This window comes from Carcharhinus amblyrhynchos, chromosome 6 (assembly GCF_965287045.1).
Source record: "Carcharhinus amblyrhynchos chromosome 6, sCarAmb.v2.hapA, whole genome shotgun sequence".
In the NCBI taxonomy this organism is placed as follows: domain Eukaryota; kingdom Metazoa; phylum Chordata; class Chondrichthyes; order Carcharhiniformes; family Carcharhinidae; genus Carcharhinus; species Carcharhinus amblyrhynchos.
Window position 1 is genome coordinate 16,253,451 of NC_137329.1, and position 22,008 is coordinate 16,275,458.

At 41.8% G+C, this 22,008-nt stretch overlaps 1 protein-coding gene across 4 annotated transcripts in view; it reads left to right on the forward strand.

Annotated features, from left to right (window-relative positions):
* Positions 1–22,008, forward strand: part of ano1a (anoctamin 1, calcium activated chloride channel a) — a 218,631-nt gene that overhangs the window by 161,353 nt on the left and 35,270 nt on the right. For all 4 annotated transcript variants that reach the window (XM_080191552.1, XM_080191554.1, XM_080191553.1 and 1 more), the window contains 5 exons: positions 1,745–1,946; positions 4,250–4,361; positions 5,236–5,293; positions 5,399–5,499; positions 14,950–15,095. In XM_080191552.1, coding sequence (XP_080047678.1) covers positions 1,745–1,946; positions 4,250–4,361; positions 5,236–5,293; positions 5,399–5,499; positions 14,950–15,095 — 619 coding nt within the window. The remainder of the gene's footprint in view (positions 1–1,744; positions 1,947–4,249; positions 4,362–5,235; positions 5,294–5,398; positions 5,500–14,949; positions 15,096–22,008) is intronic.

Here is a 22,008-nt window from a genome sequence, read left to right on the forward strand (position 1 = left end):
AATCTTCATTATGCATTTTGCCAGTTATCTGAAATCTGTCTGGCAGTTACTGACCCTTTACTGGAAATGCCTTTTATTTCTATCTCCACCATTAAAACTTCCTCATTGGAAGCGTATGCTTTAGAATGCTCCAATATATAACTACAGCAGAAGAGTACAAAACTTTTAATCTAATCATAGTGTCTGGCTGAAGCATTAAAATATTTGAACTGATGTGTGGTTCTGCCCACCATGATATTTAGAGCTGCTTCCTTTTACCATGATATTTGGCCCTGTCCACCATTCCATAAAAAATCCTATTTGAGCATTGGTGCAGAGGAGAAGAACAAAACTGATCCCCAAGTACAATCGGGACAAGCAATGAGGAAGGGTTAGAGAACCTTGACCATTTGGAAACAATTGGACAGACCTCATTGCAATGGACATAATATTGTGCATATAGATAGTATTTATGATCCTTACTACAAAGACTAGTATAGAAACATAGAAAATTAGTAAGAACAAAATTAAAAAACCAATATTACAATAAATTTGAGTAATGTTTGCAATAATTCGCTAAGCAGGATAGCTGAGCCAGAAAATTATACAATTGAACAATGTAAAAACAATATTTGAGATTGTATTCACTAAATGGTCTTTTCTGGTCTTTGCTCTGTTTGTTAATACAAATTGTAAGATACAATTCAAACAAATGTACAGATCAAGCCCAAGATGGGGTGCAATGCCTATCCTTTCAGCTTGAATCTTGTTTGTCTCTCTTGGGGACCATGAATTGGATTCAATTGGAATTTGGTTTTGGAGCAAAAACCAAATTGGGTTTGCCTGGTCCACTTTGACTTTGTAGCTTTTAAGAATGGAGTAAAATGTTAATATATAAAATAAAACATGTAAAGGGGCAAAGCTAATAGCACTTGCAACAACTGAGGACACTGGTCAGTAATCTGTTACTGCAGCTGCTAAAAAGCACTCTCCCCAGTAACGAGAACATCAATCAATTCGCTGCAATCCCCTGTTGAATCCACTAAAGTTGCACACTATATGACTTGAATGTTATTTCCAGGTACATACTTACCTGAGCATGATCCATCATGGAGAGCATTTTCTTTCACATCCACACCCGCTGCCTTTTATTTGATTTACAGAAAACACATCTACATGTTTTGTTCTGCAATCCCCTGGCTGGACTTGTCTGATGCTTCCCTGTTTTCTCCTAATTCATAAGCAAGTTTTTAGTGAATACAATAATTTGGCATCCTCACCTAGCCACATCCCCATTATCCCTGCCGGTTTTCAAAAATCTGCAAATCAACCTTCAGATTTTCATTTTTACCTTGATTACCAGGCAACCTCTTCCCATCCACTTTGTCATCTGTTCCGACACAAGGTTTCTATCTGCTGTAGAATACCTAGTGAAATGTTCTCAAGTATTAGCTGCTAATTTTGCCTACTTCAAAAATTAGATGCAAAGTGCTTGTATACTTGATACAACTTCAAAATAAGGTGTTATTTGGTTTGTGTTCTCAAGAAGTGAAAAGTTTTTTTGTTACTGTACAAAATCTCATCCTGAATCAGTGCAGCACTTCCTGTGATTGTTAATGAATATAAGTATATTCAGAATACTCATGCAGAGCAACCTAGACCTCATCTCTAGTATTTGTTACCACATGGCTGTATCACTTGTTGATTTTTATTGTCTTTTTTATTTTTGAGGCACTACGACTTAACCAGAAATGTCTTTCTCTAGATTGGTCTGACGTTTGCAATAGTCTTTGGAGTGATTATGTACAGAATCTCCATTGCTGCAGTCATGGCTGTGAGCCCTGATCCCTATGCCAAAGCCAATGTCAGAGTCATCGTCACAGCTACTGCAGTTATCATCAATCTGGTGGTCATTCTCATTCTGGATGAAGTCTATGGCTCCATTGCCAGATGGCTGACAGTGATTGGTAAGAATGGAACTAAAGATGCAACCCTTGATTACCCACAGTAAGCTTGGAGGACATGCACTAACTTGATGTTTCAGATACATTTAAAAATGGAGGTTTGAGGTTTCTTAAGACTGTCTGAAAGCACAGAAGTTTAAAGAATAGGATAGACCTTTCAGCTTGATGCATTTGTGCTTGGAATCATAGAATCCCTACAGTGCAGGAGGAGTCCACTTGGCCCATCAAGCCTGCATTGACAATCCCAACCAAGCCCTATCCTGTAACCCCACATATTTACCCTGCTAATCCTCCCTGGCACTAAAAGCAATTTAACACAGCCAATCAATCAAATGGGCACATCTTTGGACTGTGGGAGAAAACTGTTGCACCTGGAGGAAACCCACTCAGGCAATGGGAGAAAGTGCAAACACCAAGGCTGGAATTGAACCCGAGTCCCTGGTGCTTTGAGGCAGCAGTTCTTGCCACTGTGCCACCACTACTAGAACAATTTCTTGTTCCGCAAAGCATAGTATCACCTGATTTAAATTAATTGCTCGTCAAAAATGTTGCCTTTAGTTTGTCATCTCTCCTTCACTGGCACATTAGTGATCTCCACGGATCATGTTGCAATCGTTTGTTTTCTCTCCTGCCCTACTCAGTTGTTGCAAGCCTTATCTCCAAGGAACATAGATACAAAAGTGTCGGATCAGTTACTTGTGTGTCAAAGTTTGAATATCAGTGCGATCTCGTTGCAGTTGACTGGCCCATTACGTTGTCATTTTCTGCTCAGTAAAAGTATGGAGTTCATCTAATTTGCTTTCCACTACCTCATTTTCAAACAGTCCTGATACAGACAGATGATTTGTTATTGAAAAAGTTATTTTAATGCATTCAATCATCAGTTTGAGGTTTACACCAGATGTAAAGCATTGTCATCTTGTGACAGTCTCTAATTAAATGCGCAGTCATTTGATACTTATAAATTGTTCTGCTTTTTGGCTGCTTATGATTTTGTTATTAAAGTATATACAAAGTCAGATACAAAACCTGATTATCATTGGCTTGACATATCTTGCACGCTATTTTTCAGCCTCCCACACACCCCAGTTATGTTGGTTCTCGGTAGTGACAATGTGCTGAGATTAATGGACCCACAATGAATGTTCTCCCTTTCTTATTTCCCCACATTAGTTGCTCTTTGCTTTGTATTTTTTTCCTTTTTATTCTTTCATGAGATGTAGGCATCCTGGTAATGTTTTAATTTATTAGTCCCAAATAAGGCTTACATTAACACTGCAATGAAGTTACTGTGAAATTCTCCCAGTCACCACACTCCAGCGCCTGTTCGTGTCAATGCACCTAACCAGCACGTCCTTCAGACTGTGGGAGGAAACCAGAGCATCTGGAGGAAACCCACACAGACGCAGGGAGAATGTGCAAACTACACACTGACCCAAGCCAGAAATTGAACCTGAGTCCCTGGCACAGAAGCAGCAGTGCTAACCACTTTGCCACCATGCTGCTCACTGGCAATGTCAGCATTTGTTGCCATCCTTAATTGCGCTTGGACTGAGTGGCTTGTTGGGCCATTTCAGAGGGGCAAAGGGTTAAGAGTCAAATCATTGTGGGCCTGGAGTTGTGTAGGCCGGACCAGGTGAGGATGGCAGATTTCCTTCCTGAGTGTAACAGGTTTTCACAAGATTGATGGCCAAGGTCACTATTACTGAGACTAGCATTATGATTCCAGATTTAATTGAATTGAAATTTCACCAGATGCTATGGTGAGATTTGAACTCATGTTCCTCGAGCATTAGCCTGGGCCTCTGAATGACTTGTCCAGTGACGTTACTACAACACCACTGTCTTCCCTCTAGTACCTGAGAAGAGTTCCAATTTTTAGTTACTGCATCATAGGTTGGGATTTTACAATTGTGCTTACCCTAAGACCGGAAAATCATGCCTCAAGTCAGTGGACCTTTTGCGTGGTCCTATCCCACTGCTGTGATGCCCATGGTGGGGAGGTGGGTGGGTGAGGAATGGGAAAATTCCACCCAAAGCATTTTCCTTTTTTTTTAAGGCTTTAGTGTTCCCTAATGGGGAATTAACTTAAAGGACTCTGAGATTAGTTGAATTTGAACCATTTGCACATTGCAGAAATCGTGCTCGTGCTGAAGTTTTATGGAGGGCAGACCGTGTGGGGGACTGGGCAAGGAGAGCATTGGAATAGTTCCTGTGAGATGTTGCAGCAATGTATTAGTAAAATATCATCAATTGCTGTTTGTTTGCCAAATATTGACTCCATTTCTGTTCTATCCCCACTACAGAGATTCCCAAAACAGATAAAAATTTTGAAGAAAAATTAATTTTTAAGGCTTTTCTGCTGAAGTTTGTGAATGCCTACACCCCAATCTTTTATGTTGCATTTTTCAAAGGCAGGTGAGTGATTTGGGTAGTTTTCACATGAGCATTACACTGTGTGATGGAACCTAGTTGGAACTTGGTGACGCAATAAAAGCCCAGTATAGTCAGTGGTTGGTGTTGTAGTCAAAAATAATGTGAAATCTTAAAATTGTGCCCTCAAGGCAGTATCTTGGGATCTATCATTTTCAACTACTTCCTGCTGTCTTATGCCTGAAAGTGGGAATGTTCACTGATGATTAAAGTGTTCAGCTCAATTTGCAATTGCTCGGGTAATACAGTATTCGGTGCCCATGTGCAGCAAGATCTGGACAACATTCAGGTTTTGACTGATGAGTGATCAGTAACATTTGAAATTCAAGTGCCAGGATGCAAAGCAGTCCGCTTAATCAAGCGAATCATTAACTTTCTAATCCACCATGGCATCAGTGTTCTTTGTCTATGGGATGCCCTGCAGCAACTCAAGGCATTGGTGGCAGCACCTTCCAAACACTCAACATCTACCATCTGGAAGGGCAGTAGGTGGAAGGTGTGTGCTACCACCTGCAAGTTCCCCTTGTACCAGCCTGACTTGGAAATGTACGTATTGCTTTTTGATAAGTTCAAATCCTGGAGCTCCCCAAGAGCACAGACTGCTTGGTTAAAGGTGGCTATCACCTTAAGGGCAATAATTCAGGCCTTGTTGGTGACGCCCACATCCCATGGATGAATAATTTTTGAAGGAACAATACTGAGGTTGGGATGGATGGGGTTGCTGGTGGAGATGAAAATCAATTTATAATGAGCATTTAATGCTCTTAAATCAATGTTCACCTTTTGAGTTTAAGATTCTTTTTGATCTAATTATTATTTGACATTGTATCTTTTCATTGTAAGTATTATTTTCTTCTAGGTTCGCAGGTCGACCTGGAAAATATACTTACATCTTTCGCCATATGAGAATGGAAGAGGCAAGTGATTGATTTCGCACCCCCCCCCCCCCCCCCCCCCCCAATATAAGTACAGCTTAAAGCTGGTCCAAGACATAATTGAATTTTGTCTTGTTTCTTGTCCAGTGTGCTCCTGGAGGCTGCTTGATGGAACTCTGCATTCAACTCAGCATCATCATGTTGGGCAAACAACTGATTCAGAACAACCTGTTTGAAATAGGCATTCCGTAAGTGGTGAAATTTTATATACTGAACGTACTAGCAAAGGACGTAAGATTGTGGATAAGTTGCTTGAAAGGATGTTTTTTGTTTGTATATTTTTTGATAGCTGTTATTTCCCTTCCAAACTTTTGGAGTCCACATCATATGCTTCATGTACATGTTGAGCTTAGGCAGTCAACCTGTTATCTGGCCTTTGCCAGATATCATAGAATCACTACAGTGAAAAAGGAGGCCATTTGACCTAATCAAGTCTGCATCAGATCTCCAAAAGAGCATCTTACTCAGGTTCAGCCCTCCATCCTATCCCCTTAGCCCTGTGCATTTGCCATGGCTAATCCACCTAACATATCTGTAGATACTCAGGGACAATTTTACAATGGCCAGTCCACCTAACCTGCATATCTATGGGAGGAAACCAGAGCACCTGGAGGAAATCCATGCAGACACTACGAGAACATGCAAACTCCATACAGACAGTCACCCAAAGCTGGAATCGAACCAGGTTCCCTGGTGCTGGTGAGGCAGTGGTGATAACAACTATGATGCCCAAGTGTTAATGGGATAGAAATTGCTCTTGGGCAACAACACCCAACGGATGTATCATATCAGCCTTCTGTTATACACCCTGCCTCATATTCCACTGAAGTCAACAGGACTTAGTGTTGTATGCCCGGGTATATAACGGTGAAAGATGTGACCCTATCCATTTTGCATGATGACCCAAGTTTTATCTCTATATTCCAGTGTGCCACCAAAAGCATAATGTTAATCAGTATGCTTTATAGTCAGTTAAATGCATATCTTTTTATAAAGTTGACCATGAGACTTGACAGATTTGTGTGGCATGGAATAGAGGTTTGATGGCTACATCAAGCTAATTGTCCATCATAATTTATCATTTTAATACTTGGTTGAAGTAGTCAAAATAGGGCATACATTGAAGGGCCTTGTTGTATGATCCATAATTCATTTGCAGAGCTCACCATAGTTCATTTACCACCATGAATTATTGAAAGTGTATTTGTGAGTTTAAATTCCACTGTCCTGTGTCAAATATCATCTACTTTGTATTAGTGCTTTTCAAGGAAGGGAAGGAACTCTCCAGAGCAGGTAACCATGGTATTTGGGTTGGTGCTACAAATTCAGTGCAACCTGGATGCTGTTAGATCCATCAATGTAAAGAGACTATTTGGAAGACAAACTTGGGAATTCTGTCCAGTGGGGCCTACGAGCTTTGGTCCCATTGGGGCCTTTTCATCCACAAGTGTATAGCAATTTGACTGAGTGACTGCAGTTTCTAAGTAGCCCATTATCTCATCTGAAAAATGGAGAATATTGCCTCTCTTTTCTTTGGCCCCATCTGGTTTTTGGTCTTGAAGTAGCAAGATGCCACCTTCCATGACTTGGGTGTCCTTACTGCACTGCTGAAGCTACACAACTCTTGTCCTGATTTATGTAAGTATCTAGGATTTGTGATGGTATGGGGGTGAGGTCAGTAACAGATGCTCTACCTTGCTGAACCTCCCAACTCAAACTATATAGAAAGACTTCTATTAAATGAAGGCTGAGAGGTGACCTAATTTGAGGTGTTCAAGATTGAGGGACATGGGCAGAGTGGATAGGGAGCAGCTGTTCCTCTTAGTGGAAAAGTCAGTTATAAAGGCACACAAGTTAAAAGTGAGAGGTTTAGGGGGGATTTGAGGAAAAATCTTACTCAGAGGGTGGTGATGTTCTGGAATGCACTGCTTGGGGGCGGGGGGGTGGTGGAAGCCTCATCTTTTAAAAGTTACCTGGATGAGTACTTGGCACACCATAACATTCAAGGCTATGGACCAAGTGGGATTAGGTGGGCAGGTCAGGGTATTTCATGCACTGTAGATTCAGTGGGCTGAAGGGTGCCTTCTGCACTGCAGTATTCTGTAAATTTATGAAAGGCCATTTATCAGCTTTTTTTGCATTTTACTGAATTGCTAGATAGTTTTGTTTAGAATGGACGTATTGTTGAGAAACTGGTTATGAAGAGTCATAGCGCATCATTGTAAAAAGCAGTTGATTTAACATCCATTCATCTCATCTCAGGAATCTTGTCTCCTTGTGCATGTTATTTCAGCTTTGGTTGCCAAACAGTGACCTGGCCCAGCCAGTTCCTGTGATATCATCAGCACTTACAATTAAATCAGTACATTTTGAACAAGAAAAATACTTAACCTAAAAAGCATTATTTCTCATTTCTTCATTCTTCACATACCAAATGAGTGGGTCACTGTCCAGACAGGAAAAACCACAAGATAACGTAAGAACATAAATAGGAGCAGGAGTAGGCCAACCAGCCCCACGAGCCCGCCCCGCCATTCAATAAGATCGTGGCTGATCTGTTGTGGCTCAGTTCCACATTCCCGCCCTCTCCCCATAACCCTTAATCCCCTCTCCTATCAAAAACCCATCAACCTGCGTCTTAAAAATATTTAGCGAGGTAGCCTCCACCACTTCAACGGGCAGAGAATTCCAGAGATTCACCACCCTTTGAGTGAAGAAGTTCCTCCTCAACTCCGTTCTAAACTGCCCCCCCCTTTATCTTGAGGCTGTGCCCCCTAGTCCTACTATCCTTTCTGAGCAGGAAGAGTCTCTCCACCTCTATCCTATCCATCCCATTCATCATCTTATACCTCTCAATGAGATCTCCCCTCATTCTTCTAAACTCTAACGAGTACAAGCCTAATTTATTCAGCCTCTCCTCATAGCTCAACCCCCTCAACTCTGGCATCAGCCTAGTAAACCTCCTCTGCACTCCCTCCAAGGCCAAAATATCCTTGCGTAAGTATGGCGCCCAAAACTGCACACAGTACTCCAGCTGCGGCCTCACCAATGCCCTATACAGCCGCAGCAAGACCTCCCTACTTTTATATTCAATCCCCCTCACGATGAAGGCCAGCATCCCATTCGCCTTCCTGACCACTTGCAAGCTGAGTTTTTGCAACTCATACACAAGGACCCCGAGGTCCCTCTGCACCGTCGCCTGCTGCAGTTTTTCTCCACGTAAGTAATAATCCTTCCTACCATTATTCCTACCAAAGTGGACCACCTCGCACTTGCCAACATTAAATTCCATTTGCCATTTCCTGGCCCATTCGCCCAGCCTATCTAGACCCTTCTGTAGACTCTCACCACCCTCCGCACAATTTGCCTTTCCACCAATTTTGGTGTCATCAGCAAATTTCGACACCCTACACTCGGTTCCCTCCTCCAGATCATCTATATAAATGGTAAATAGCTGAGGCCCCAGCACCGACCCCTGGGGTACTCCACTAGTCACCATCCGCCAATCCAAATAGCACCCATTGACCCCCACTCTCTGCCTCCTATTTGACAACCAGTCCTCTATCCAAGCTAACACCCTACCCCCAACCCCATGCCCCCTGACCTTCTGCAATAACCTCTTGTGAGGTACCTTGTCAAATGCCTTCTGAAAATCAAGAAAGACCACATCCACCGGCTCTCCTCTATCCACCGCCCTAGACACATCCTCATAGAACTCCAGTAAATTTGTCAGACATGACTTCCCTTTAACGAAACCGTGCTGTGTCTGCTCTATCAAGCAGTTCCCCTCAAGATGCCTCGCTATTTCCTCCTTGATGACGGATTCTAACATTTTACCTACAACAGACGTTAAACTAACAGGCCTATAATTCCCCGCCTTTTGCCTGGCACCCTTCTTAAACAACGGCGTAACATTAGCCATTTTCCAACCTTCCGGCACTTCCCCGGAATCCAGCAACATCTGGAAAATAACCACCAAGGCATCCACTATCACCTCTGCCATTTCTTTCAGGACCCTCGGATGCATTCCATCCAGTCCTGGGGACTTGTCCACAATCAGCCCCTCCAGTCTGTCGAGCACCACCTCACTAGTAACAGTAATGTCATCGAGACCCTCCAGTCCTACCACCTTTCCATCTCTAACATCCGGCAAATTATTCACGTCCTCCTCCGTGAAGACCGAAACAAAAAAGTTATTCAAGACCTCAGCCATTTCCCCATCCCCTACCACTAGGTCCCCTTTCTCATCCTCTAAGGGACCAACGTTCACCCTAGCCAGCCTCTTCCTTTTTATATATTTATTAAAACTCTTGCTATCTTTTTTATATTAAGCACTAGCCCAGCTTCATAGTTTCTCCTACCCTTCTTTATCAACTTCTTTGTCAATCTTTGTTGACATTTAAACCTCTCCCAATCCTCTTCTCGCCCACTACTCTTAGCTACTCTAAACGCCTCCGCTTTTAATTTAACACTTTCCTTCACCTCCTTCGTTATCCATGGCTTATTACCTCTCCTCCTACAGTCCTTTTTGACCATCGGAATAAATTTTTGCTGAGCACCAAGATCTCCTTAAAGATCCTCCACTGCTCCTCAGCAGACCTACCTTCCAACGTGCTCCCCCAGTCCACATTCGCCAATTCTTCTCTCATCCTACCGTACTCCCCTCTGTTCAAACAAAGGACGCGTGTCCGGGAACCCACTTTGTCCTCCTCCATCTGCACCAGAAACTCCTCCATACAATGATCACTCTCCCCAAGAGGATCCTTCACCGCAAGTTCCCTAATTCTACCCGCCTCATTACATAGCACCAGATCCAAGATAGCTCGCTCCCTCGTCGGCTCCAACACACACTGTTCCAGGAAACTATCCCGGCAGCATTCCAAGAGCCAAGTAGGTTCCAAGGAGGTTCATTGTGCTTCATTGCATTGTTCTTGAACTTGTTGGAAGCCATCAGACAAAGCTATAACTTTCTCTGATATGCTTATGGCATGAGAAGAGTATTTTGCAGCATAGAAAGAGACCCTTGGTTTATTATGCTTGTGCCAATATCCAATTAGACCCCTCCCCAACTCTTTTCCTCACAACTATGTATGTATTTCCTTTTCCAAGTATGTATCCCATTCCCTCTTGAAGATTAAAAGTGAATCCACTGTTTCCACCTTTTTCGGACAGTACATTCAAGTCACAACTGCAGAATATCTGAAAATCCTTCACTTCCACTCTGTTTCACCAATTATCTGAAATCTGTCCTTTAGCTACTGACTGTCTCAGAGAAAAAGCACCCCAGCTTCTCCAGTCTTTCTAGATGACTGGTTTTGTGCTAAAATACTGAAAGTTATATCCAAATATGGGCTGTGTGGTGTAATATGTCCATTTGAACAAATCTTTGTCCATTTGGTTTGGCAGCTGAAGGTAATGAATGTTTGGGGAACAGCAAACCAATCGTATTACTGTATATCTGGGCAAAATCAAGTTGAGGTGGAAAAGGCCTCTGAGGAGAGCCAACCCTAACATTGCGTTGGCACTGTTAGGGGCTGGTGCTATGTCATTGCCAGGACATATGCTGCTTCCCCAGAAACTATACTCACCTTTGCACCCCAAAGTGTTCCCCTCAATTGCTTCCCATTTTTCAAAAGCTGTTTTAAACCTTACCAATTAGAGGGGGTAACTCTTCAACTGCTGTGAATGTGTGGTGGGAAAGGCTTTCAACTAAGTTTTAATTTAGTTAACTGAGGGCAGGAACCTTGTTACATCAGCACCAAGGGACAGGACAAATTGGAAAACAAGATCTCACCAGTGAGAATCTCATTTTCCAACTCTTGAGACTTTGGGCCTGCATCACCATTGTTGTAAAAATCAGTCTGTTTTAACCCTTATACGATGAACAAATAACTGAGTAGACGTCTTATTAGTACAAACAATATTTATTTAAACCCACACAATCAATAATCACCCACCCGACCAACAATAAGTTATCTTACAGAAAATACTAGAATTCAGGTACAGTACAAGACCTTGACTTTGTGTGACTGACAAATACCCAAACAGATACTGGCCTTTATCTGTGTGCTGGTCTTGGTAGTTGTCTGTGTAGTTTGGTCCTTTGGTTTGGTCTGGTCTGGCATTCTGGCTGTAGTCTTTCTTCCTTCCTTCCTCGGGTGTAGTGGCTCTCCTCTTGCTGGTGATGTTCACCATTGTTGTAGCTTGTTTGTGGGGTCAGAGAGAGAGATTCCGGGTTGTGCAGCATCCTTTATACCCTGTTTGGTTTCACGCCCTTTTTTTTTGGCCATTGCCAATCAATCGATCAGGACTTGATCATCCTGATCGATAAGAGTCCAATCAGGTGCTACCACATCGATCTCTGGGTGTGTCCCTGGCGGCCATGCCTGTAGGTGTTGTAGGCACATGGGTCACATACCTTCCTCCTAAAGGATTCATGATGCCTTTACGTCTGGCACACAACCCAGTGTGACCAGAAAGTCTTTTTCATCCTGGAGATGGCCCATATCCTATGTATTCACTCATCAGGGTTGTAGCCTGTTTGTCTGTCTTTAAACTGCAGCCTGTCAGTTTAGTTTCTTGCCCAGTAGTCCCAGAGTGCTTTACAAAACGCCATTTAGATGGCCTGTTTGGCTACACCATTTAAGCTCATGGCGAACACAGGTTCAAAGTTGCCCCCTCAGTCTAACCACTAATCACAGATGCCCCTGCTATTGTCTGTGTGAAGTGAAAACCTTGAATGTTCTCCAGTGTCACAGGCAAAATGTATTTTCTCTAGCTGCCCAAAATCATTGATTTAAATAGCGTTGTCTCCTTACTGTTGGAGTGTATATTCCAATTAATAATTCAGCAGCAAACATTGAGTTTAAAGCAAAGATTATTCTTACATATACTCCAAATTAACTCATGTCATGTACTGACAGCAAATGAGGATACTAAGCTTTTTACAAATCACTGTTAATTCATCCTCAATTTCTGGTCTCATGGCAAATGTTTGGTTTCTTGAATGGATTTGATGGTTTAATGTTGGTGAGGATCTTTTAAAGTGAAGTATTTGCAGCAGCTTCTGAGGTTTTGTGTAACTATTGGCTGGTTCTTGGGTGAACTTCAAAACTAGAATAATTTTACATTCTTTTGGCAGTTTGACGCCTTGAAACTAGTTTGAGAATCTGGTTCTCAGGCTGGCTGACAACTCATGGTTCTGGTGGGTCTCCTGAGTGCTGGGATAATGAGGGTGCAGTGCCTGACACCAGTTTCAATCATGTGATTGCTGTGTTGACAGTTCTGATATGCACACAGTGTAGTTTGTATGGTGGAGGCCATTCTGATTCAACGGAAGTTGATAGCAGCCATTTGAGTTTTGATCTTCCCTTTTTCTCCAGTAAGAAACAAAAACAGGCTGTCTGGAAACTCCTTGAACTTCTTTAGGTATTGGTCCATTCTTAAATGAAATGTGAGTCCCACAAACAGCTGTGAGGTCCCTCACCTATGTCTGTGTTTACTTGAGTATTAGCCAGAAACTTGATAACTGTCTGTACCCAAAATGCATAAAGTGACATAAATTGTGACAGTTATATTGACATGGCACTTGTGTCCTTTTTTAGCAGAATTGACTGAAAGCTTATGACTGTCCTGTCCTAAACACGGCAGCAGCAAAACAACCTGGCTGTCCCTTAATCTTCAGCCTCCTCACCCTTGCCTGTCATTGGGCAGACTACAAAACAGGTTTCACAACCCACTTCATCTTACCCTAAATTAAAGAAGCAGATTTGATCTAACAATCTTAGTAGCAAGGGTTAAAATCAGGCGTGTACCTTTATCTGGTAATCTCAATCATCATTTTAAACCAGGCTGATTGCCTAGTGCAGTTTCCTTTGTAACTACACGTCGCTCACTAAAATATGGCTGAATGTTCGCTTGTTACTCCAAGTTCGTTGTCTTTTCTTCCCGCTGTGCTCCCCTGCCACCCCACCAAGAGAATGAGAGCAGATAATATTATTATTCAAGTGTAGATACCTGAATGAACTTTCCAGCATTGCCTCCAGCACTTGAGACAAAAGTAACTTGAAGTATTTGAGCATCTATAAATCATCAATATTATTTACATATTTGAATATGGATTGTTAATGGAGGAAAATGAACCAGATTCTCTGACCAAGAAAAGAGTTACAACATCGTAAATCAAGAAGCTAAATTTACATTCAATGCAGCTCCCAGGAGCAATGAGCAGAGAGTTTGACAAACACATGCAGGTTAAGAAGATCCTTTGTTATAGTGTTCATGTGAGTGTTCAGTAATTTGAGATTGCAGTTCCCAAATTGTTTAGTTTGGCTGCAATCCATTCAGCTGCTTCTAAAGGCTAGATTCAGATGTACATAGTTTTCTGTTGCCTTGATAAATTCATTGATTTACCTTCTATTAATTTTTGTACAAAATGAAATGTCAAGAATATACATTTTAAAGGCTCAAACAATTTTTTTGTCCCCCTCATCAGCTTACAGTTACCACCCCCTATCCAGAGGATGCTGAGTAGGTCGATATCCTGCTGCATTTTAGATAATCATTTCAGGCAGGAATACTCTTCCTCAACTCAGTCACTCTGTCATAAAAGACTGATTAGACATCAATTAAGACTTCTAAGATAAAGCAAGTTTTGTTCTGTGACACCAGTCATATCCTGAATTGATCTTTTAGTCTAACATTTCCCAATGGGATTTCTGGTTGGCTTCTGCTGAGGAGCATTTTACAGATATCCGTTTATAAAGTATAATTTCATTGCATTTGTGTTATGCATTTTGTTTATTGAATACAAACAATATGATCAATTTGGTGATCTTCCCACTTCCTCTACCAAATCAATGGTCAAGCTCTTTTTTTAATACAACTTTTAGTCAACTCTCATGAGGTGTAAGTTGAACTTGCTGTTTCTTCATTTCCCACCACCACCCCCCCACCCCCAAACCTTACACACAGACACATATAACAATCATAAAATCCCCACAGTGCAGAAGGGCCCATCAAGTCTACACAGAATCCCAAAAAAGTAGCTTACCCAGGCCCACCGCATCACCCTATTCCCGTAATCCTGAACATTTCCTGTGACTAATCCACCCAACCTGCACATCTCTGGACTGCGGAAGAAAACCGGAGCACCCAGTGGAAACCATGCAGACACAGGGAAAATGTGCAAACTCCACACAGATGGTCACCCAAGCTGGTATTGAATCTGAGTCCCTGGCAATGAGGCAGCAGTGCTAACTGCTGTGCCACTCATAAACGTATGTTGGCATTATTTGGTGTGGGAGGAAAAAAATGCAAAATCTTTTGTCATAAAGGTTTACCTGGCTCACTAATGAGCCAGGGAAAAGAAATGGTCACACCTACCATCTCTGAACTCCAAATAACTTCTGGGTTCACACTCTATCCCTCAAGTGGCTCAGCAAGCAACTAGGGATGAATGCAATCTTAACCTGCATCCTGATGGTATTTTATGTGTACAAATGTCTCCAACAATAGGAAGTGATGGGCAAGAAGTTATGTCCTTGATACGCCAGTGTGCCATGCTGTTGAGACTTGGAGCTGTTTTCAGTGGATATGTGCCAGTTTTAATATTAGATCTGTATTTCCTGTTATTTCAGGAAGCTGAAGAAGCTTATACGATATATAAAGGCAAAAAGAGAGGCCAAATTGGAAACTGATAAGAACTCCAAGATACCTCGGCAATACGAAATTGATTACAATTTGGAGCCATTTGCAGGTCTAACTCCAGAATACATGGAAATGAGTGAGTATGTTTCTTCAAATTGCACTGTAATGTATCTATGTACTTTTTTCTGGGTGAGCCACAAAAAGATGATCAGGTGTTTGCTCGACATAGTCAATGTCACCATTTTCTATCTTGTAAGTTTGAAAAATTTTCCATGAATGTGTTACTTTCTTCGGTAATGATACCATTCAGTGCTTGCTCTGCTGTAATGTTTTGTGCCCACGTCCTTGGGAATTCCTTTCAAAACTCCTTCAACTTGCACTCTTTTTTTGCCTTTTTTAAAATAAGTTCCTCCATTCTGTCCTTCACTTTCCTTAGTATCCTGCTTGGGATCCACTCTCCCCTTACTTTCATTTGCATGAGTCGTTATGTTAATGTCACTAAAATAGTGGGTATGATGAGAATTTGTCATTCTGGGTGAGTAGAATAATGATCTTAGACTTGACTCTCAAACAATGCTAAATTCAACAGAGGTCAGGAGGCTCTTTGGGTAAGAGAATGTCTAACTTGTGCCTTCATAACTGTGGAGCAACTAATCTCTTTGACTTGCACAATCTCTTTTCTACCTCCCTTTTATAATCTATAAACATTTAGTTTTTACATTTAAACAGGACTCTTAGATCTGTCTTCAGTTTAAAGGTGTCCTGCTTTATTGATCTGATCCTGTTTTGGGGTTATCTCAGCAAGTTGTTCTAACCTGATTGCACTTTTTTGTGCTGTGCATCTGTCCGCTTTTTTCAGGATCTGACCAATCTCTCAGATTAGAAATTTGTACAAGAACACTCAACACCTTGAGCCTATTCCAATATTCTCAGTTCATTGATCTGCATCAATGCTATTTTGTATCTTTTGCTCCATATCCCTTGACCATTACCTAAGCAGACACATCATCCACAATTCTGAAATCTCCAATTGCCTAGCATCCATGTTTTTTTGAGGAGCAAATTTCAGATTTCTGCTAGCCTTTTTGTGAAAAATTGTTCCTTGACGTTGTTTTGAATTGCCTAGTTCTAACCTACAGAGTATGGGCAGGATTTTAATTCTGGTGACTGCACCATGAGAACATCTCATGCATTTCTAAGTTGCAACCCAGTGTTGCTGCTTGACATCTGATGTGATTTTTGGTGAGCAGGTCAATTGATGACCAGGATGCATGCTCACCATCTAAGTAATGATGGAGAAACTGTCTGAAGTGCTTTTCTAAATTTTGAAACACACAATTTCACAACTGCATGATTGTTGTCATGGAGGGACTATCGACAGCAGCCCTATAGAGAGATTGGGCAAAGTAGGAGGAGATGTTGGTTTTGAGCAGAACAGAGTGCTTCCTCAGTGTCAGTCTGCCACTGGAAGGTTATCCCCATCACTCTGTCAACTGGCCCACTTGACAGTGAGAAAATTCTAGTGGAACTGTGGAGAATGGCCTTAATAGACCCTTAGTTGGCCTAATTGGCTACTTGATACTTGAATAGAAATGGCTGAGAGGCAGAACCACAGCTGAAGAACATCACTGGCCCATCCAACTTGGGCAATAATCTGTCAGATTTGGCAGATGTCAGATCTGCCATGTGCAGTTTTGGTTGCTGCATTTGTGGAAGGATATACTGGCCTTGGAGTGCAGAGAAGGTTCATTAGGCTGATACTGGAGATGAGGGGGCTAGCCTATGAGGAGAGATTGAATAGACTGGGTCTGTACTTGGAGTTTAGAAGGATGAGGGGGGATCTTATAGAGATGTATAAGATAATGAAGGGGATAGATAGGGTAGAGGTAGAGAGATTCTACCTGCTTAGAAAGGCTAGCAGAATTAGAGGACGCAGCCTCAAAGTAAGGGAGAGGGGGGGCCAGTTTAGATCAGAGTTGAGGAGGAACTTCTTCACTCAAAAGGTGGTGAGTCTCTGGAATTCTCTGCCCATTAAAGTGGTGGAGGCTACCTTGCTGAATATATTTAAGTCACGGGTAGATAGGTTTCTGATAGACAGGGGAATTAAGGGTTATGGGGAGAAAGCGGGAAAGTGGAACTGATCCACTTCAGATCAGCCATAATCTTGTTGAATGGTGGGGGCAGGCCTATTCCTGCTCCTATTTATGTTCTTATGTCCTTGATCTTAATTTATGCACACAACGGGGAAATAGTTTTCTCCAGTGGCAGAAGCGGCTCACCATTGGCTGGCGATGGGATCTTATATTTCTGTTGATGACAGTGCTTTACATTGCTGCTAGCCCTGCCACCAGTAAATTCGCTGTGGGGGGGTGTCACCATTGGTGAGACTGGAAAATCCCACTGGTGGGAAGGCCTGGAAAATTCAGCCATATTTCTTTCTATTTGAGACTGCAACAGGGACCTCCTCATTGTTTTTAAATTGCTTGTCTTAAGGGTATATAGTTGCCTCAAGACTAAAGAATGTCAAACTTGTGTACTTCTGAGCTATGCCTAAGACTTTGATGCCCACTGCCTTTTGCCGGCATAAAACTGCTCAGTGCAGCAGCTTGGCCCCTTGAAAGCTAGCACCATCATTTGTGGATGGAAAAGGGCTTTGCCAAATTTCTGCATGTGGGTCTCTGATTTCTTTGACCTAATTTCCCACACTCCCTAAACTGCAGAGTAGATAGTGTGTGGAATGGCCCCAGAAATATATTCCCGTTCGTTCTTTTTAAGAAAACCTGCTGTGAAGAGTATGATGAGCTGATGTTACTATGTGATGACAATGTCTTGCCAATATTGCAGCCATTTCAGATGGGTTTCACTCTTTAAATAGAACTCCTGTTAGGATGCCTTGATTGAAAAGGCTGCTTAGTTTATGAATAGATTCATTTTCCCAGAGGTATTGCTAAATAACATTACACTGATATAATGTCTGCATTTCATTCCTTTTTCAGTAAGTGTTGGTTAATTTAACAAGTGCTTCTGTCCTGCCCACTTATCGAGCAAATTTCACATCAGATTCACTATATCCATTTCATAATTATATTTATAATGAACTTGAGTAGTTATGACCACATAGTATTAGTCATGTGGTTATAATAGAATGCGAATCAGCTCAGGGGATCTCTTGGCCTGTCATGCCTGTGCCAGCTCTTGGAATTGATTGGACATCCACTCTCTCATTTCACTGTATTTGGGTTTAAACTGGTGCATTGGAGGAGGATTTATGCGGCTGTGCTCAGCTATTCCATCCACACGAGCTGTGGCCTTTTAACTTGGGCAAGAGTGAATTTCACTGACGAGTCTCTGAGGAAAAATCTAATATCACTGGAAAGTGAATCAAACTAGCATATGGTGAACTTTATAGGCTGCAAATGATTTGACAAAATGCTTCCTATTTTTCCTACTTCCAAGTATTTATTCAATCCCCTCAAGTTAAATATTGGACCTGCTTTTCCTTCACTTCAGTGCACCCCAGATCATCATTACTCACTGTCTGAGAAAAAAATCCCTAACTTTGCTTCTGGCTCTGTGTCAATTATCTTCAATCCATATCCTCTGGCTGTCAACATTTGTGTTGTGGCCACGGTGGGGGTGGGGGGGGGGCAGTTTCACCTTAATTACTCTATGCCCTTAAAAGCACATCAGCTTCCCTGCATAATATATCTACATCCACAACATTTTTTAATTTGGGCTGAAATTGAGCATGTAAATTTTAACCACAATATGGACTATTTTTGGTGCAGTTTTCAGCTTGCTGGAATCTTGCTTGGAATATCCAGATGTTAATCCAGAGCCACCACATGTGGGGAAAGAAGTTTTTGACCTTGCATGTCTATGATCTAATTCACTTGACTAAGGGAAAAACATCCAATTAGTTGATCCTCCTATTGCCTATTTGATTAAATAATGAGAAAGAAAGGACCTGAATGAAAAATAGCAAGCATTTGTCGAATTTTTGAAATCATTTGCATCCTGTACAAAGAATAAAGAAAATTACAGCACAGGAACAGGTCCTTAGGCCGTCCAACCCTGCACTGACCATGCTGCTGAACTGAACGAAAAACCCTATTCTTCTGGGGACCATATCCCTCCATTGCCAACCTATTCATGTATTTGTCAAGACGCCCCTTGAAAGTGTCTCAAATTTGTACATTCACCATATGAGTTTGACTTGCTTTCCAGTGATATTAAATCTTTCCTGAAATTTGTTCTTTTGCCCATATTAAAAGGCTATGACTTTTACTGTAGATGGAATAGCTGTTCACTGCTCTGTAGATCCTCTTCCAAAGCCACATTTTCTGATCTATCTAAACACAAACGCAATGACATATGTTTTTGAATTGTGCCTTGTGCCTGAATCTCTCATACATTCCAGTCAATTAGTGTGACAGCCTATTTCTCAGACAGTATTGAGACATGGACATCAACATCCACACTGTTCCAGCGTTGGAAAATAACTGAGGGGTGAAGCTTGATGCATACATGTAGAATCTCATGCTGGCAGTTTATTAATACCACGCCTTTAAAAATTCTTCCCAAGTGATATCTTTTCAAATGCTTCTGAAATTTCTGATAGATGATGAGCTCTGCAGTCTAGAGGATCATGCTGAAAAGTTAATACTTCCAATATCAACAGCTAGCTGCTTTTCAATAGTTTAACACAGTTTTACACATCTTGTTTTCAGTTGCGTGTGGAAAGTTGTCTGTTGTTCCTCTGCACTGTAAAAAGTCTGACAACACCAGGTTTTAGTCCAACCTATTTATTTGATAATATACTCGCAAGCTTTCGGGTTAGCCCCTTCGTCAGGTGAATGGAGAGTTCTGGCCTCAGACAGAGCATATAAAGCACAGACAGTTTAGAGATTACTGATTAGAATGCGAATCCTTACACCTAACCTGCTGTTCAAGACCTGAAGTGGCTGATAATGTGAGTGGAAGGAGCACTGATCACAGTTTAAAGAGATGTGTATTGTCTCCAGACAGTACAGTAAGTGAGGTTTTGCAAACCCAGGCAAGTCACGGGGCTTACAGATAGTGCGACATGAACCCAAGATCCCTGTTGAGACCGTCCTCATGTGTGCGGAACTTGGCTATCAGTCTCTGTTCAGCGACTCTGCGCTGTCGTGTGTCGTGAAGGCCGCCTTGGAGAACGCTTACCCGAAGGTCAGAGGCTGAATGCCCGTGACCACTGAAGTGTTCGCCAACAGGAAGGGAACAGTCTTGCCTGGTGACTGTCGAGCGATGTTCATTCATCCGTTGTAGCGTCTGCATGGTCTCCCCAATGTACCATGCTTCGGGACATCCTTTCTTGCAATGTATCAGGTAGACAATGTTGGCCGAGTTGCAAGAGTATTTACCATGTACCTGGTGGATGGTATTCTCACGTGTGATGATGGTATCCATGTCGATGATCCGGCATGTCTTGCAGAGGTTGCTGTGGCAGGGTTGTGTGGTATTGTGGTCACTGTTCTCCTGAAGGCTGAAGTTCCTCTGCACTGGCATGATTTCAGAGCAAAATTACCCATTACATAAATGTGTATTCCCATTGCAAGTTCATCTTTATGCCAACACTAATCTGGAGCAATGTAAATCAAATATCCAAATGCATTTTACCAAGCCTTTCAGATTGGTCGTATTTTTTATCTCAGTTGTAATTTAGAGCCATTATCATGGAAGTTTACAGCACAGAGATGCTTCAGCCCATCTTGTCCCACACCTGGGCATGTTATCTAGGTTGATCCGTGAGTGTGGAGCTGAGGAACTCTAGAATTTTGGTTGGGGCTGTGTTTCTGGTGGGATGTTGAACCAAGTTTTAGTAGTCATAAAAGAAGAGCAGGATTTTGATTGCTGCTTTGCCACATTGTTTGTGGGACTTTACTGGTTGCAAATTGGCCACTTTATTTCAAACAAACAGAAGTGACAGCACTTCTAAAATTAATTAATTAGCAGTGCTTTGGGACTTCACGGGCTACATGAAAGGCACTATGTATATAAGTGCAACATTCTTTTGTGTATCGAAAGTTCCTTGCCCACGGACAGTTATAAAGTCTGCCGTGAGCTGCGTTCTGCTGACTGGCTCGCAGTAATCGTAAACTGCGATGTTTCACAGGTTGTTGCTGATTTTAATGATGGCCCATTCACAAAAGCCTTTCCCACTAACAGAAACTGTGAAACTTCCTTGTCTCATCCAAGTTGCTGACAAGAATACATTCTCCAGAGTTTCCAACCAAATATTTATTCAATGTCCATCCAACCTGAGTGATGCTCACTTTTGAAAAGTGCAGCAGGGATACTAATCCTGTGGGCTTTGTCCAGATGTTGTTTTGAAAATGAGGGAGAATTAAGAGCAACAGAAGTTAAAATCCCAAACTAATCATTGGTTTCCTTCAGAGTGTTTTCTATTTTGGCTCAGCTATTGTTGAGGTGAGTCTTTCCACTTGTTGCTGTCTTGTAAAATAATTTAAATGTTCCTTCTACATGAGATTTTTTTAAATGTAAAACCAAGATTTTCAATCCTCCAAAGCATTAAATTGTGCACTTTTTTGTCAAACTCAGTACAAATTATCAGACTAATTTAGAATCCTAGTTCATCCCGCTTCTCTCAAGTTTCAACTTTTTTGTAAGTTGTGCAAGTCATTACTTTGCCTGCTTCAGACATGTCATATGATGGTGTGACCTATATTGTACAGTGTCACTGTCATAGGGATTTACAGCATGGATACAGGCCATTTGGCCCAATTTGTCCATGCTGCACAGTTTTGACTATTAAGCTAGTCCCAATTGCCTGCATTTTGGCCCATATCCCTCTATACCAATCTTACTCATGTTAACTGTCTAAATGCTTTTTAAAAGACAAAATGGCACACACCTCTACTACTATTTCTGGCAACTTGTTCCAGACATACTGCACCCTCTGTGAAAGAATTACCCCTTTGGACCCTTTTGTATCTCTCCCCTCTCATCTTACACCTATGCCCTCTAGTTTTAGACTCCCCTATCTTTGA